This window comes from Vanellus vanellus (genome assembly GCF_965231255.1).
Source record: "Vanellus vanellus genome assembly, chromosome: 1".
Classification (NCBI taxonomy): Eukaryota; Metazoa; Chordata; class Aves; order Charadriiformes; family Charadriidae; genus Vanellus; species Vanellus vanellus.
In genome coordinates, this window is record NC_138905.1 from 57,933,156 (window position 1) to 57,948,146 (window position 14,991).

The window sequence follows — 14,991 nt, forward strand, 5'->3', positions numbered from 1 at the left end:
ACTCATTTAAAATGTTCCCACCTCCAAGTTCATCTCTGACCCAAGATTCTCACAAGGGAATGGCATCTCTTTTCCTAATATCCGTTAAACCCTTTCTAGCCAAACTGGTTCATCTGAGAGTTAAGCAGTAGATTTCCTCCTTTTGGTCAGGTAACAAAGAGTTGGAACCGGAATCTGAGTTTAAATCCACATGTGATGGCACACTGAGAAGGTTCTGTAGTTCAAGGGCTTTTTAAAAATCTTTTTACAGTCATTGACTCATTTATTGCCACCCAAATACTGCCTTTGTTTGCATTTCCCAGCAGTGATCGATACTTTATTACCTGTTCATTCACGATGAAAGCTATGGAGGATCAAGTAGTCCAAGAAGAACCAGGATACCAGGACGATGAGGTAAATTTATGGTTGATTGAAAAATGTGTGCGGCAAATAATTGTTTGAAGGTATTTTTATAGTGTTATGAAATCAATGGAGAGACATGTGGTCCCCAAAGACTGTTAGGGAGTTCAATGCATTTAAAATTCCGTTCCAGTCTAATAGCAAGAAAATCTTATTCTCCTAGTCCCTGTAGAGCCTTGCTCTTTGAGTACTCTTCATTAACCTTTCAAAAGCTACGCACAGTTTTTAATGGGGTTATCATTATTTCTTTATATTTTGCACTTCTATATTAAATGCAAAGGGGACTGAGTTAATTTTATCCTTCCAAGGAATGGTCATTAGCCTGAAAAGCTGAGAAACTGTGGTGAAAGAACTCAAAATGATGATGGTCATAACACAAGTTTTATTAGCACAGCAGAGAATTGCTTGTCTGTGAAGATACACTTTATGAAGAAGGTGATAGGAAATATGCAGGCCTTCTTGGCTCACTAGGGCTTTGCTTATTTGGGTAGTCCAATGTATTATCAGGGAAAATCATTTAACTGTTTAGAAATTGGAAAAAAACACATAGTGAGACAGATGTAATTACAAGAAAAAGCAAAATCTATTTTTTTTTCTGCTATTTTTTTAGGAATCCTTTTTTCAGGATATTGACCTGCTACAGAAGCATGGAATTGTAAGTATTAGCAATGACTTTACCGAACAGAATTCTCCATGTAAAGCTATTATAAGGTTATTTCCAAAAGCATATACACCTTGATACTAACAACTTGAAATTCTTCCTTGCATTAAATTCTAAATCATTCATGTGAAGACAAATTTTTCCTTTGGTGATAAGACAGGTTTTCAGAAAATCTCATTCCCATCCAATTCCTAAATAAAGATATTCAAAGTATTTAGCACCCAGCACTCTTGAAAACCAACTACTTGCTAATTTATTTGAAAACTGTGTGATAGATTGCTTCCTGTTCCTGCCAATCTTTGTAATTACTCCTGCATTTTTGGTGCCTGTGAAATTACACCGTGACAATTGTTGCTCTACTATTTTCAGCATGCTAGTGAAGAGGATAGAGTGGGAGTGAGGAAAATATTATTAGCTAAAGAAAAAAGTGGCTAGTTTTCTTCATCACATATGAATTCCTATAATCATTATCTTCATCATCATTATTATCACATAAACTTCATCTATTTACTTGAAATACTATTATTATATGTTTATCCGTGAGACTGAATCCTATTACATTCAGTGTTATAGAAGCAGAATAAAAAGTTGAGTTTGCCGAACAGAATGTAAAATTTAACTCTCAGATAAATGACTACAGATGGATGCAGACAGGGAGACATAGACACAATGAGACAGCATTAGTCAGCACTAGCTACTGGGCTCAGGCATGTCAGCAGTGTAATTGTTGTCAGCTTTTTTTATTGGCAATTCCTTGGCATTTTTAGAGAGAGTTTTGAAGAAGGGTTATGAGGTTGGGAGCTGTAACCATGGGGCAACATAGGAAAAATACACAAATTCTTGTGTTAAAAAATTTAACAAGTTGACCAAAGAGGCTGACCTCATGAGGTAGAAGGGAGCTGTCCTAGTCTGTCAATATTAAATGAGGCATGGTATGCAGAGAACGATACTAAGGTATGAAAGATCTTAAAAATTAAGAATAATGACATAGGCTGTTCTTCTGGCTTAATAAGAGTTTCCTGCTCCTTTTCTTTTTTTTTTTTTTTTTTTCTTCCTTCCAAGTGGTTATTCCCACACCTCAGAGGAAGTTTTTGTTCTCAGCTGTGCCAGTTAAAATCTTTGTGTGAACATATGGTAACCCATATCTGTTAAATTCATTTGCTTAAATAAATAGTTTTTGTAGGTTTATAATTTTTTTCCTAGGAGTAGAAAGAGAAAAATATTTACTAGATCTGACTGTGGCCATAATGAGAGTCAGATTAGCCCAACCTAGGTTGTGGTTTGATGTTCAGAAGCATTTGGTAGGAATTAAGGTGCTGTGACCTTTAGACTGTGGCCTTTGCTGAGTGTTCCTGCACCTAGAGCATGCTATCCCTTCTTCTGGCACATCTGCTTTTGTAGCTGCCCTGTGAACTGGATTTGTGAACCAATTAGTCCAAAAATTATCACAATTAAAAATGTGGCTTTGTTGTTTTGGTTTTTTTATTTGTAAATTCTCAGCCTGTTCCCTTTCCACCTCAGAGGAGCACAACTGGGACAGGGCTGCAACGTAAGGTAGAGAGAGGATCAGGACAAGCAGCTGGTGCAAGGGTGCGGGCATGTCAGTACGTTAAGCCAGAGGACTGCTGAACACTGCATGGTCTTGAACTATAGTCTAAGGAGGAGTACATCCCAGGGCCTTGGTTGGTACATAAGCTGTTGGTGAAAGGTGTATCTCCACGGGAGAGAACAAGAACTTCTATAACCAGGTCTACCACATAGAGACTTGTAATGCAGCACAGACTTAAGTCTGATGTGACCAGAAAGACAAAGCCACTGAAGAAATGCAGAAGCGGGGCAATGCATTCGAGGTTTTGGTCTAGAAAAAAGATCTTTGCAGCAATAGTCTGTTGTCTTAATAGAAAAAATCACAATAAAACAGCTCAATCCTTTTTATATGGCTGGTTATTATATTCTTTTGGGTGGAAGAGTCATTTTTATTCGTGACTGATTTTACCTCATCCATCTTTATTAATGTAATAATCAAAAAACATATCACAGGATGAGAAATAAGCTTCCAAATGAACATGACTAATTTCTAACATAGCGCCACTCCATTCTTATGTTCTAGGCACCCACACGCACTAGATAAATAGATTCAGTTCATACTTTTTTTCAAAGAAAAATCTTGGCTGCAAATGGTAAATTGAAGTATCCCGAACCTTTCACATAGTATATTTTCCTGTGAGTAATCTGTTTCTTGCCCTCAAGTTTCCAGTGATGTCAGAATCATAAAATGAGGTGAGAGGAGGCAAAATGTGTCAGCAGGGTGCTGACTGAAGTCACGCTGTACCCAATTTACGAAAAACTCATTCCAGCCCAAAGTGTCAGTCAGATCTGGAGGACACGTTTGGTTTAAACTGGACATACTGTGAACACGCAGGAACAGCACAGCAGTTAGAGTCGGCTTCCGATGATTCATGCGAGTCAGCTCCCAATTATCCGTGATCAGATTATCTGGTTTACAGATGATCTGTGCTAAGGGACCAAGGACAGATTGAGGGTTATAGGGTTTACTAGGCTGGGCTTCACACGATCTGAAATAATCCGTACTTTTTCCTTACTACCAGCTTGGGTCTAGAAAGACTGACACTGAACAGGGACTAGTAAATACAGCTGGACCCAAGACACCTGTCTCAAAAGCACCAGGATCTGGTCTCTGCACCACGATCCCTCACACCAATGTTACTCAAAATTTTCTGTTGTTGGTGTCACAAACTACATAATGAAAAGTTTACTGTAAATCTGCTTCTTTCTTGGTGAAAATACACATGCATATGAATGTATAATAAAATGTGTTTCAAAGGTTTACTTCACCTTCTAGTTAACTGTCATAAGTACTCACAGAAGGGAACTTTCTTCACAGAACGTAGCAGATATTAAAAAACTGAAGTCGGTTGGGATCTGCACTATCAAGGGAATCCAGATGACCACAAGACGGGCACTGTGCAATGTAAAAGGGCTTTCAGAGGCCAAAGTGGACAAGATTAAAGAAGCTGCAAACAAGCTTATTGTAAGCCAATCACTTTCCTGATAGTTTAAATTTACACTGGCCTCTCCAAAATGCTGTGCAGCATTTCTCTTAATAGATTTTTCCACCACATCATGAATAAAATTTTGAAAATTATTCTGCTCTTTACTCTAACGGGATAATACTTTATACTCTACAACAACCAGACAAATGCTGTGGTGCTTTTCATACCCAACATGTGTAAATGAGGCTAGGGTGGAGAGAAGATATTTAGGTGGGTTATTGCACTTTACCTTGAGGTTAAAGCTAAAATAAATGTCTCGTGTTCTCTTTGGTCTTCCTTAGGAGCCAGGTTTCCTGACCGCCTTTGAGTACAGTGAAAAACGGAAGATGGTATTTCATATTACTACTGGCAGCCAGGAATTTGAGTAAGCTTATCTCTACTTAAATCCCTCCTTAGTCCAAATTGTTCCAATAATCATATTTATTGTCTTTAATGAGGCACAAAAATGAGAAACACATATTCAGCTAGGACACGTAGGTTACCTTGCATTTGGAGCTAGTGCTGGCTCGAAGATGCCTGCATCAGTAAACAACAAAACCAACTCGTTTTCCACAGTCATCGTAAATAAACAGAGTTTGCATCCAGAAATCCTGAATGTATCATCATTTTTTCACCTAGTCAAAACAACCTGCAGATCTCAGGTCAAAATTATAAGTCTTCAAGACCACCCTTGAGATATTTTTATGGAATGTTATCTTTTCCAAGGTATTTTCTTTCTTCTTTCTTTCCAGTAATCATTTCTATAGATCTTTCTCTTGCTCACAGAAAGGAAGGTTGAGACAGAGTTAATTCTTTATGAATCAGTGATCATTTAGTGCCCTGTACTTAATGCACCAAGTGAGGGGCTTTAAGGCAGAAATAACTTTTCTTAGAAGTAGCAAAAAATTATCTTTTTTACTTTCCTCTTGTGATTGTGTGGATTTAACTATATCATAATCCTCTCCCTTTCTCCAGTAAACTTCTGGGTGGTGGGATTGAAAGCATGGCAATCACTGAGGCGTTTGGAGGTGAGAAAACCACATTAAATGAGTATTACTGAACAAAGAATTGCAATTTAGTTTAGATTATAAATCAAGCTGGATTACTTCTATCAAACTTATCACATTGTAGTCATAAAGATGAGTACCTGCATGAGTGTAAGAAGAAAGAATCCAATTAGTGTTTTCCCATTTTTCCTCTTCATTTGCTTGCAGACTAAGCTTGAGCTGAGTAATCATTAGACTTGGGGCACCCTGATTCAGTACAACATAGCATTATTAATACTATTACAAACATGTCATATAGCAAAGATTTCCCTCATGCCATCTGTGTTCCTTTTCCAGTAACAGAACTGCCACAAAAGATATTTTCTTCATGCACATTTAGGATATATTGCATTTCATATAAGATTTTGAAATTACAATTAAGTTACTATTATAGTAAATATGATCTGTTAGTGGTTAATACTTCAACAACAATAAGAGTTCGTAAAACACAGTACTCTTCCCTTCAGAAAAGATAAACTGGAGGCTAACATGATTTGATATAATGAGATTAATGAAGTCATAAGCTTCTCCTTGATCATTTTACTGAAAATGAAACTGGGCCAGGTCAGTGGAATCACCCATTTCTTTTCCCCCCTTCCCTCAGTTAACACTTTTCTACAGGTGCCATGTGGTTTTAACTTCTACACAGAAAAGAATAAATTACTTTAGCAATGAAGCATGATCAAATTAAAGCATTTCAGATTTTGCTTTTCACGTAACATATTTCTACTGCACAGAATATGATTTATAAATTGGGGTTAAATGATTAAAAAAGGTAGAGATAGAGGTGAATTTTGTAAGTGTGTTCCTAACTGCAGTAACTCCTGAATCTGGCAAACTCAGAAAAAGAAACCATGACTTTTTTTTTTTTCTTTTTCTTTATTTAACAGAGTTCCGGACAGGCAAAACTCAGTTATCTCACACCCTTTGTGGTAGGTGTAATACCTTAACAGACAGAGACGTTTCTTCTCAGTGAATCCATTCTTTACAATTATATCAGAATTAAACACATAGAGACAAGTCAGAATCTTTTACCTCTAGAAACACAGCGAAACAGACCTTGGTTACTCTTACCTCCATTCATTGTATTTGAGCAGAGAACTCATAAAAATGATTACTATTTAATACTGCTCACATCAATATAGGTTTTGCCATAAGGAGAGAGAAGATAATAGACTGTCTTAGAGAAACGAGTGAAACACACCATCTGGAAAAGCAGAGCACAAATATGGGTTACAGGTGGACAGGGGCATTGCTCAGAAAGGGCCAAAGGCAAGATTCTTTCTCAGCAACTCTTAATTTCCTGGTTTCGAGAGGTTTTGCTGAATATCACATTCTGAAAGGGCACTGAAAGGATACTACTGGCTGACAGTAACTGGATAAACAAAGACTTTGGCAGTCACCGTATCTGGGCAGTGCCAAATACAGCAGGACTCTGATTTCCCAGAGATGTCCCTCAATGTGTAAATAGTAGTAAATAATAACTAATGTAACTATTAACACTGCTGGAATATAGTTACCAGACATTGGATAGGCAAACATTCCCTTAAATAAACCCTATATTATAAAGGGAATTATGACGCCTTTGGGAAAAATAAGGCCTCTTCCATTTAGTACAGTCTAATGGTCGTCAGTCTTACCCTTTTGTATGAATGATTACAACTGAATTGAGTATTTTAGCTTATTCACTCCAAAGAGACTACACCCACAATCAGTAACTATTTGCATATAAGGAAAAAATCATATCCAAAGAATTTTATATCTTATGAGTTACAGCTGGGGAAAAAAAAAAAACCTACTAAATCAATACCATTAATTTGGGCAGAGGATTAAGAGGATGCTTTGTGCATAATAACTTACTAATAATATCCTTACCTATTTTCAATATAAAATATACAGATTTAGTGATGGTACTGAGTAAAACACATTTTTGACACCATTATTTAAATCTCATCTGATCTCAAATTGAGAAAAGTGGCTTGAGTTTCTCCTCAAGATGGCAGTAAGACTTGAGATACTCCTGATTTCCACATTGATCAAAACTGGTGGTTCTTTGTGATATGGATATGCAGTCACAGTTTATTGAAAAAATAGTAATAGAGAGAGGAAGAAAATATTTTTCCTGCTTTTTCATTTTGATCTTCTATGATTCACTGTAGTGACAGCTCAGCTTCCAGGTCCAGACGGCTACACAGGTGGAAAGATTATCTTCATTGATACTGAAAACACTTTGTATCTTTTGAACTGTTAAAAGGTTATAGCTTTATACATGTAAAATAGTATGACTGACATTTGATGTAATCGAACCTGGAAAAATAAGAGGATATGGATTTTATATTAACTAGATTTTTTTTTTTGAGTTCTAATATGCCTCCTACAGGTGATAGAAGCTCTTCTGTTTACTTCAAAAGAAATTCTTCTAAGTACTAAACACTCTTTTTGACACTTCATATCTGTGGTAGACTGTGTATAAATAGGTTTTGCTCATGGCTAAATTCCTAAAGCACAAATATAGAATCACAGAATCATAGAATGGTTTAGGTTGGAAGGGACCTTGAAGATCATCTAGTTCCAACCCCCCTGCCATGGGCAGGGACATCTCCCACTAGACCAGGTTGCTCAAAGCCCCCTGCAGCCTGGCCTTGAACGCTTCCAGGGATGGAGCTTCCACAACTTCCCTGGGCAACCTGTTCCAGTGCCTCACCACCCTCAGAGTGAAAAATTTCTTCCTAATATCTGATCTAAATCTACCCTCTTTCAGTTTAAAACCATAATCCCTCATCCTATTGCTACACTCCCTGATAAAGAGTCCCTCCCCATCTTTCCTGTAGGCCCCCTTTAAGTACTGGAAGGCTGCTATAAGGTCTCCCTGGGGCCTTCTCCAGGCTAAACAACCCCAACTCTCTCAGCCTGTCTTCATAGGAGAGGTGCTTCAGCCCTCTGATCATCTTCATGGCCTTCCTCTGGATCCACTCCAACAGGTCCATGTCCTTCTTATGTTGGGGGCTCCAGAGCTGGATGCAGTAGTCCAGGTGGGGTTTCCTGAGAGCAGAGTAGAGGGGCAGAATCACCTCCCATGACCTGCTGGCCATGCTTCTTTTGATGGAGCCCAGGATGTGGTTGGCTTTCTGGGCTGCAAGTGCACATTGCCGGCTGATGTTGAGCTTTTCATCAAACAACACCTACAAGTCATTCTCCTCAGGGCTGCTCTCAATCCATTCTCCACCCAGCCTGTATTTGTGCTTGGCATTGCCCCAACCCATGTGCAGGACCTGGCACTTGGCCTTATTGACCTTAATGAGGTTCCTACAGGCTCACTTCTCAAGCCTGTCAAGGTCCATCTGGATTGCATCCCTTCGCTCCAATGTGTTGACCACGCCACACAGCTTGGTGTCGTCGGCAAAAATGCTGAGGGTGCACTCAATCCCAACATCCATGTTGCCACCAAAGATGTTAAATAGCACTGGTCCCAGTACCGACCCCTGAGGAACACCACCTGTCACTGCTCACTACTTGGATATCGAGCTGATAACCACAACTCTTTGAGTATGGCCATCTAGGCAATTCCTTATCCACCAAGTGGTTCATCTGTCAAATCCATGTCTCTCCAATTTAGAGACAAGGATGTCATGCGGGACAGTGTCAAATGCTTTGCACAAGTCCAGGTAGATGATGTCAGTTGCTCTTCCCTTATCCACCAACACTATAACACTGTCGTAGAAGGCCACCAAATTTGTCAAACACGATTTGCCCTTAATTAAGCTAAGTTGGCTGTCACCAATCACCTCCTTATTATATCCATATGTCAACTTCCCCTGCCTCAAACCTTAAACAGAACAATTATCATCGTGAGCCCTAGACTATCTTTAGGCTATGAGGAACAATGTGAAGAGAAAAAGTCAGTCTTCTCTAGGATCAAAATAAATATTCTTATATTTTTCCCCATAGTTCTATTTGGGAATGGATTTTTATTATTTTCAGAGCATGATTTGTACAAAGAGAAATCCTTAACTTTAATTTCAGCCGACCAGACCGTCTTCGTGACATTGCTGATCGCTTCAATGTTGACCACGATGCAGTACTTGACAACGTGCTGTATGCACGTGCATATACTAGTAAGATCATCTAGCATAATGTCTGTGTATTTTCTCTAAGACTCACGTTTTAATAGTTCTCAGATTATTAACTGAGATTGCCCACTGAGGATCATAAAGAATGTTTGGCTGCTAAGAAAAGAAGTTGTAAGCTTGCTTCCATTTTCTGTTTCTGGTGGTATACGCTGAGCAGACTTGTGCAGTGTAAGTATTCCAGCTCAGCTTTGCTACATAAACAATAAAGTTTTGCAGTTTCCCACAACATTAAGTGAACTCTGCCATGTATATGACAAGCGTCAGTCTAGCATCTTCATAAGAGAAGCACCAATTAATGTAACCACAATTGCCTGAATGTAAGCTAATTCTATAAATGCTGTTGAGACATTCTCTGTGATCTTGTGAATGGAACTTGATAGGGACAGCTCTAACACACTCCGTCACAAGACACTGCATTAAAACTTCAAGGCAATTTTAAGTGGGACTTTTACTTTGAGAATACAATATAAACATGCATAATATGATTAATACAATTTCTGTGTGTCATTTAATCCAACATTTAATTCAAATGTTTATATTGCTTTTCTGTTCTTAACACAACAAAAAAGTTGTCTTCATGCATAGTTTTGTTGTGAAGCTTTTCAGAAAGAAGTTTTGTTAGCTGGGCAAGTGGAAACGAACCTGCAGAAGCACAGGAACTGCTGGTTACTGTAGAGGGGGCTTGTTATTGGGCACTGGATTAAAAACTGCTGGCAGTGAAAATATAAACAGTGCAGACATTTAAAGTGGAATTTTAAAATTCAGGCTTTTGTTCCTTCAGAGCTCTTTCTGGTCCTAATGTCACTTGGCAACTGTACTTCCCACCAGGTGAACATCAGATGGAATTACTCGACTATGTAGCAGCCAAGTTCCATGAGGAAGCTGGTATCTTCAAGCTATTGGTACAAAAGTAATTTTTTTTTTTGCATGCTTACTGCTTTCAGAATATGTTTTCCTATTTTCTTTCATAATACTTACTTATCTAGCATAATTACAATGCAGATCATTGACTCCATAATGGCACTTTTCCGTGTGGATTTCAGTGGTCGTGGGGAGTTGGCTGAACGACAACAGAAACTGGCTCAGATGCTGTCAAGGCTCCAAAAAATATCAGAAGGTAAGGAAAATATTGCAAAATTTGGAAAAACATGGACTGGAGTTACTGGAACAGTAGCTGTTGGTAGCACGACCACCTAGCAGTCCAAGTGTATTATCAATCAGTCATTGGCCCAGGAATCTTTCCTCACTTTACACCTCTGTCAGTTACCAAAAGATCAAAGTGGTAATATATTATGTCAAGGTGACGGATTAAGGAGTCTTTAGAACTATTAAACATTTAGAGTTTTCCTAGAAGTACTGATAGGAGAAGACCTAAATGAGAGAATAGGTTGTAGAACTGGACAAATATCCAGTAAGAGAAATTATCTTCCCCAAATTTCAACAGTCCAACTACAGGAGAAACATGAAGAATAGAAAAAAGGATGAAGGCACAAAGAGAGAAAAAAGCTCTGCCCATTACCACGTTGCCAGTACTTTGCAATGCTCTGAGGGATGATGACAGGATCAATAGGGTTTCTCCTCTCCTCTCAGAAATGTTGATAAGGAATGAGTAAATGTTTTTCTCATGCGGTAAATTTAAAAAAAAAGCAAAGAGACAAAGGGAGGGAGAGGGGGCTGAGGGCAGGGAGGCAACAGGGAAGATGGGAACTGAGGAGGACTTGTTCAGTGGAATTCTGAAAAGTGCTCATTTTTGGCGTATTACAGCTGAAATCACACCAGAGCAAATTTAAGCTGTCTTCTGATTAACTCCAGCCATCAGACATAAAGAATATTTGCTTTTCTTTCATTTGAAATTTGAAATGCTTCAGCAGCAGCCTTGCTTTTACCATGGATGGGAGAATATTTTGGAATTCTAATTGGATATAGTCCACCCTCTTTGCATTGTTTTCTATTGCAGAATATAATGTGGCCGTGTTTGTGACCAACCAGATGACTGCTGATCCAGGAGCAACTATGACGTAAGATATTTTTTCTCTCTCTTTTTTAAAAAATGTCATCTCTTTTGTATTACATATTTAACAGAGATGAGAACTGAGATTTTACAGAGCAAGAGGCACCGAAATGAAGGTTCAGCCTGGTCATTGGTCCCTCTAGTATGATGAATCATTCATGGATGACACCTATAGGTTTCTCTCAGTTTTCGTAAGGATTTTTGTTATGTTCATATGCTGCCTGACATGATGGCTTCTTTCACTGTGACTTGAACAAGGAGAAGAAGCCGTAAAAAGTTTTAAAAGGCACCCCATTTTCTTTTGGAGCAGCTTATATATGAAGTTTAAAGTGTGTATTTCTTGAGCCTCTTGAATTTAATGAGTGGAAAATTATGCCAGCATTGAACATCCCATCTTGAAGCAAGTATGTTAAAGTCCTTTTTTGATATATTTACCTATTTATTATTCATTACTGAGTTCAACGTGCCTTGTCTGACAGTTAATCACAGTATTAACCCATGGAGTTTGCACAGTGAATCATCACAATTTTCTTGCTAATTTAGCTTTCAGGCAGACCCAAAAAAGCCCATTGGGGGCCACATCCTTGCTCATGCTTCGACTACCAGGATTAGTCTGAGGAAAGGGAGAGGGGAGCTGCGTATTGCAAAGATATACGACAGGTAAATCACCTTTCCTTCACAGGAAGGAAGCTGTGTTATGAGCAACCACAAGGTTACAAAGTTCATGGTACTGAAACTTAATAGCTTGACAGCCAATTCATGGTTTCAAACTAACCATGTTTCTGGATGGTAAACTGAGAGAAAATCTGAAAGGACAAACTAATTAGCAGATGTAAAAGTTATCTTGCATATCACGTACATTAAATTACATAGGCTTTCATCATAAATCCTACTAGATGCTCATCTCTTAAAGAAGACCATCAAATAGTTTGGTAAGACTGGTAAGAATCTTCCTTGGCAGGAAAATTCCAGAGCTGTTAAATTACTAAACTTTGCTGACACAATTAGTATCACTTTAAGTGGCAAGCTGTGGCAGATGCAAGTCATTAAAAATCATAGTAGTGGAACTGCATGGAGAGACACCAGTGTTACTCGTTAGGAACAAAGAAATTGAAATGAGATTTTGCAGACAGAATCTTTCATTCTCCTGCACCTTCTCCCTTCCCCTCCTCTGTGTTTGTCATCTTCCAAGAGGCAGATTTCACATTTTCTGGTCTTGATAATATTGATCAAGTTCTACAGTTTGCACATAAGTATAAAGATGTGGAAGTATTCCAGGTTGCTTACACTTAGAACATTTTGGGGACTGTTTCACAACTGCGTTTAACATGGGGAAACCCACAAGTTCCTTCTTTCTTTTTTTTTTTTTTTCCCCAGCCCTGAGATGCCTGAAAACGAAGCCACATTTGCAATAACTGCTGGAGGGATTGGGGATGCCAAAGAATAGGCAGAAAACTGATGTAAATGTACAGCTGAAAACTGCCTGGGCAGTTGGGATGAAGATTTGTGCAAGGTCACCCACTGGCTGGCTGCATTTCTATTATTTGGGAACCATTTGAGATATTTTGAGAGAACACAGGGATGAAGTCTGTACAGTTCAGTTTTACTGATCTTAATAGAATGTGGTTCATTTAGGGTCTTAATTTTTCAATTGAACTTTCAGCAGACAAAGATATAAGAAATAAGCTTGTGAACTGTTCAAAGAATCCTTTTCCTATATTTTGTGAAAATCAAAGTTGTCCTTTCACATGACATTAATATACCCTTTTTTCGTTTCTTTCAAAGAGAGTGTCTGTGGTAGAATTTAATACTGTGAAATGGAACAGTATTGGAATAAACTCAGTTATAAAATTGACATAAATAGATGGAAAAAGCAGTAGCAGGAGCAACAGCCCAAGAACTCAATGGACTCTGATATAACATAGAGGAACAAGTTACTTTAAAAATACATTTTTAGGCATTTTTATCTTGACTACATAAATTTGTGTCTTTTTATTTAGCATTTTCTACTTTTTTGAGAGAATGTTTTAAAACTCTTCTTATTAAATTTTAAAATAAAGACTATGAATGAGACCAGCACCCTGCTTATGTCTGGGTGCTTTGAATCAAACCCTGCTCTCAGTAATCTCGCTAGTCTTTCATGAGAGAAACAAACTGGGTGCAAGCCAACACTTTAAAACCTTTTGCCTAGTTCTCTAAAGAAACAAACTTGATATATAAATTGCCTTGTCAGTCTCCTAATAGAAGCAAGAATATTCAAGATTATTATTAAAAAGCAGAAGAAAACAAACCCAGTGGCTAGCCAGGGGAGGCTGACACTGGTGCTTACAGGGTGGGAAAGGCACCTGCGACTGGGCTCGCTGGGGGACTGTGCCCACGGGCCAGCCAGCACGCCCAGCTAGCCAGAGGTGTTTGTCAAGGTGGGGGCAAACGAAGAAGCCGGGAGTGAAGACAGAAATGGGGCATAAGGGGACCAATTCAGTTTGGATTACCTCCAACGCTCATGGAATTGCCTCTTTTAAAATCAGTTCAACCATTTATGTATTGGATGCTTTAAGGGAAGGCCTTACTTTGTCCCCTTCTATAAAAATGCTAATTAGAATGATTCTAACTTTTGTGTGCGGTTAGAGAGCTTGCCCTCACGGACCATAAGTTTTTGTCATTTAGATTAAACAACGCATGTAAGTTAACATGAAATAAAAAGGCAGTGATGACCAGGAATTAATCCAAGAAACGCCAGACCCTGTAGCCAGGGTCTGTCACAGGACAGAACTGCAGAGCCTGCCTGCCTCGAGCGCTTTAACACATCTTTGGTATTTCTCCTGGGGTAAAGCACAACTTTCCACCGTGGAGAGAAGCCTAGAGAGACAAAGGCAACGGGGGCTGGCTGATCTGAGGGAGCAGGAATGGATCAGCCATTGTTATGTTTAGTAACATCTTGTTTTTCGCATGTGCCAGCCTCTTCCACACCAGGCACTGGTATCTACTGGCCCAGCACCACTGCTGCCCGACTCCCTCCCACCCGCTCTGAAAGGCCCAAGTTTCTTCCAATATTTAAGCACCAAGATCGCTTTTTGCTTTCTCACCTATGCCACACATACAGCAAACAACACTAAACTGGCAAACAATGGGGGTCTCCTTCCAGGCCAAGTTATTTGCTTCAAGGTCTGATAGTAACTAAAAGGGGACTCACTTCCCCTTCTGCCAATCGAACTGATTTTGGACAACCTGACAGCCCAGAAAGAACGAGGTGAATTAATTACTAGTTTACTTTCCGGAGAGGTTGCCCAGAACCTCCCGCAGCTGCTGGGGTGTGTGTGTGACCCGGGGGTTGCCGCCACCACTCGCCTTGGGGCCGGCGATGCCATTTTCTCCCGGCGCCCAGTCGAACGCAAACATCATGGCTGCTGTCACTCCCGCTCCTGCCCCAGTGCCGCGCCAAGATCCCCTGGCAGGGAAAAAAAAAAAAAAAAAAAAAAAACCAAAACGGAGGAAAAAACCCAACCCGCTGGACCCATACGGCCTCGCCGGCGCCGTCGAGGAGGCCCCCCACCGCCGGGCCGCCGCCCCGCGCTCTCGTTATTGTCTCCTCAGCCCCACTACCGCCCTCCACGGGGGCAGCGGGCGCGTAGGCCGTATTCTCCAAACCCGACTACGCGGCAAAATTAACGTAATCCTCCGACCCTCCGCC

At 39.5% G+C, this 14,991-nt stretch overlaps 1 protein-coding gene across 1 annotated transcript; it reads left to right on the forward strand.

Moving 5' to 3' along the window:
- Positions 1-336: 336 nt before the first annotated feature.
- DMC1 (DNA meiotic recombinase 1) lies at positions 337-13,034 on the forward strand (the record flags this gene model as incomplete). The annotated part of the gene is made up of 13 exons (XM_082486770.1): positions 337-393; positions 1,010-1,054; positions 3,966-4,112; positions 4,416-4,498; positions 5,089-5,141; positions 6,050-6,091; positions 7,319-7,391; positions 9,183-9,274; positions 10,118-10,191; positions 10,292-10,406; positions 11,247-11,307; positions 11,844-11,960; positions 12,678-13,034. 13 exons carry the CDS (start codon positions 337-339, stop codon positions 12,745-12,747), a joined length of 1,029 nt encoding a protein of 342 aa, XP_082342896.1. The 3' UTR covers positions 12,748-13,034.
- Positions 13,035-14,991: the final 1,957 nt, after the last annotated feature.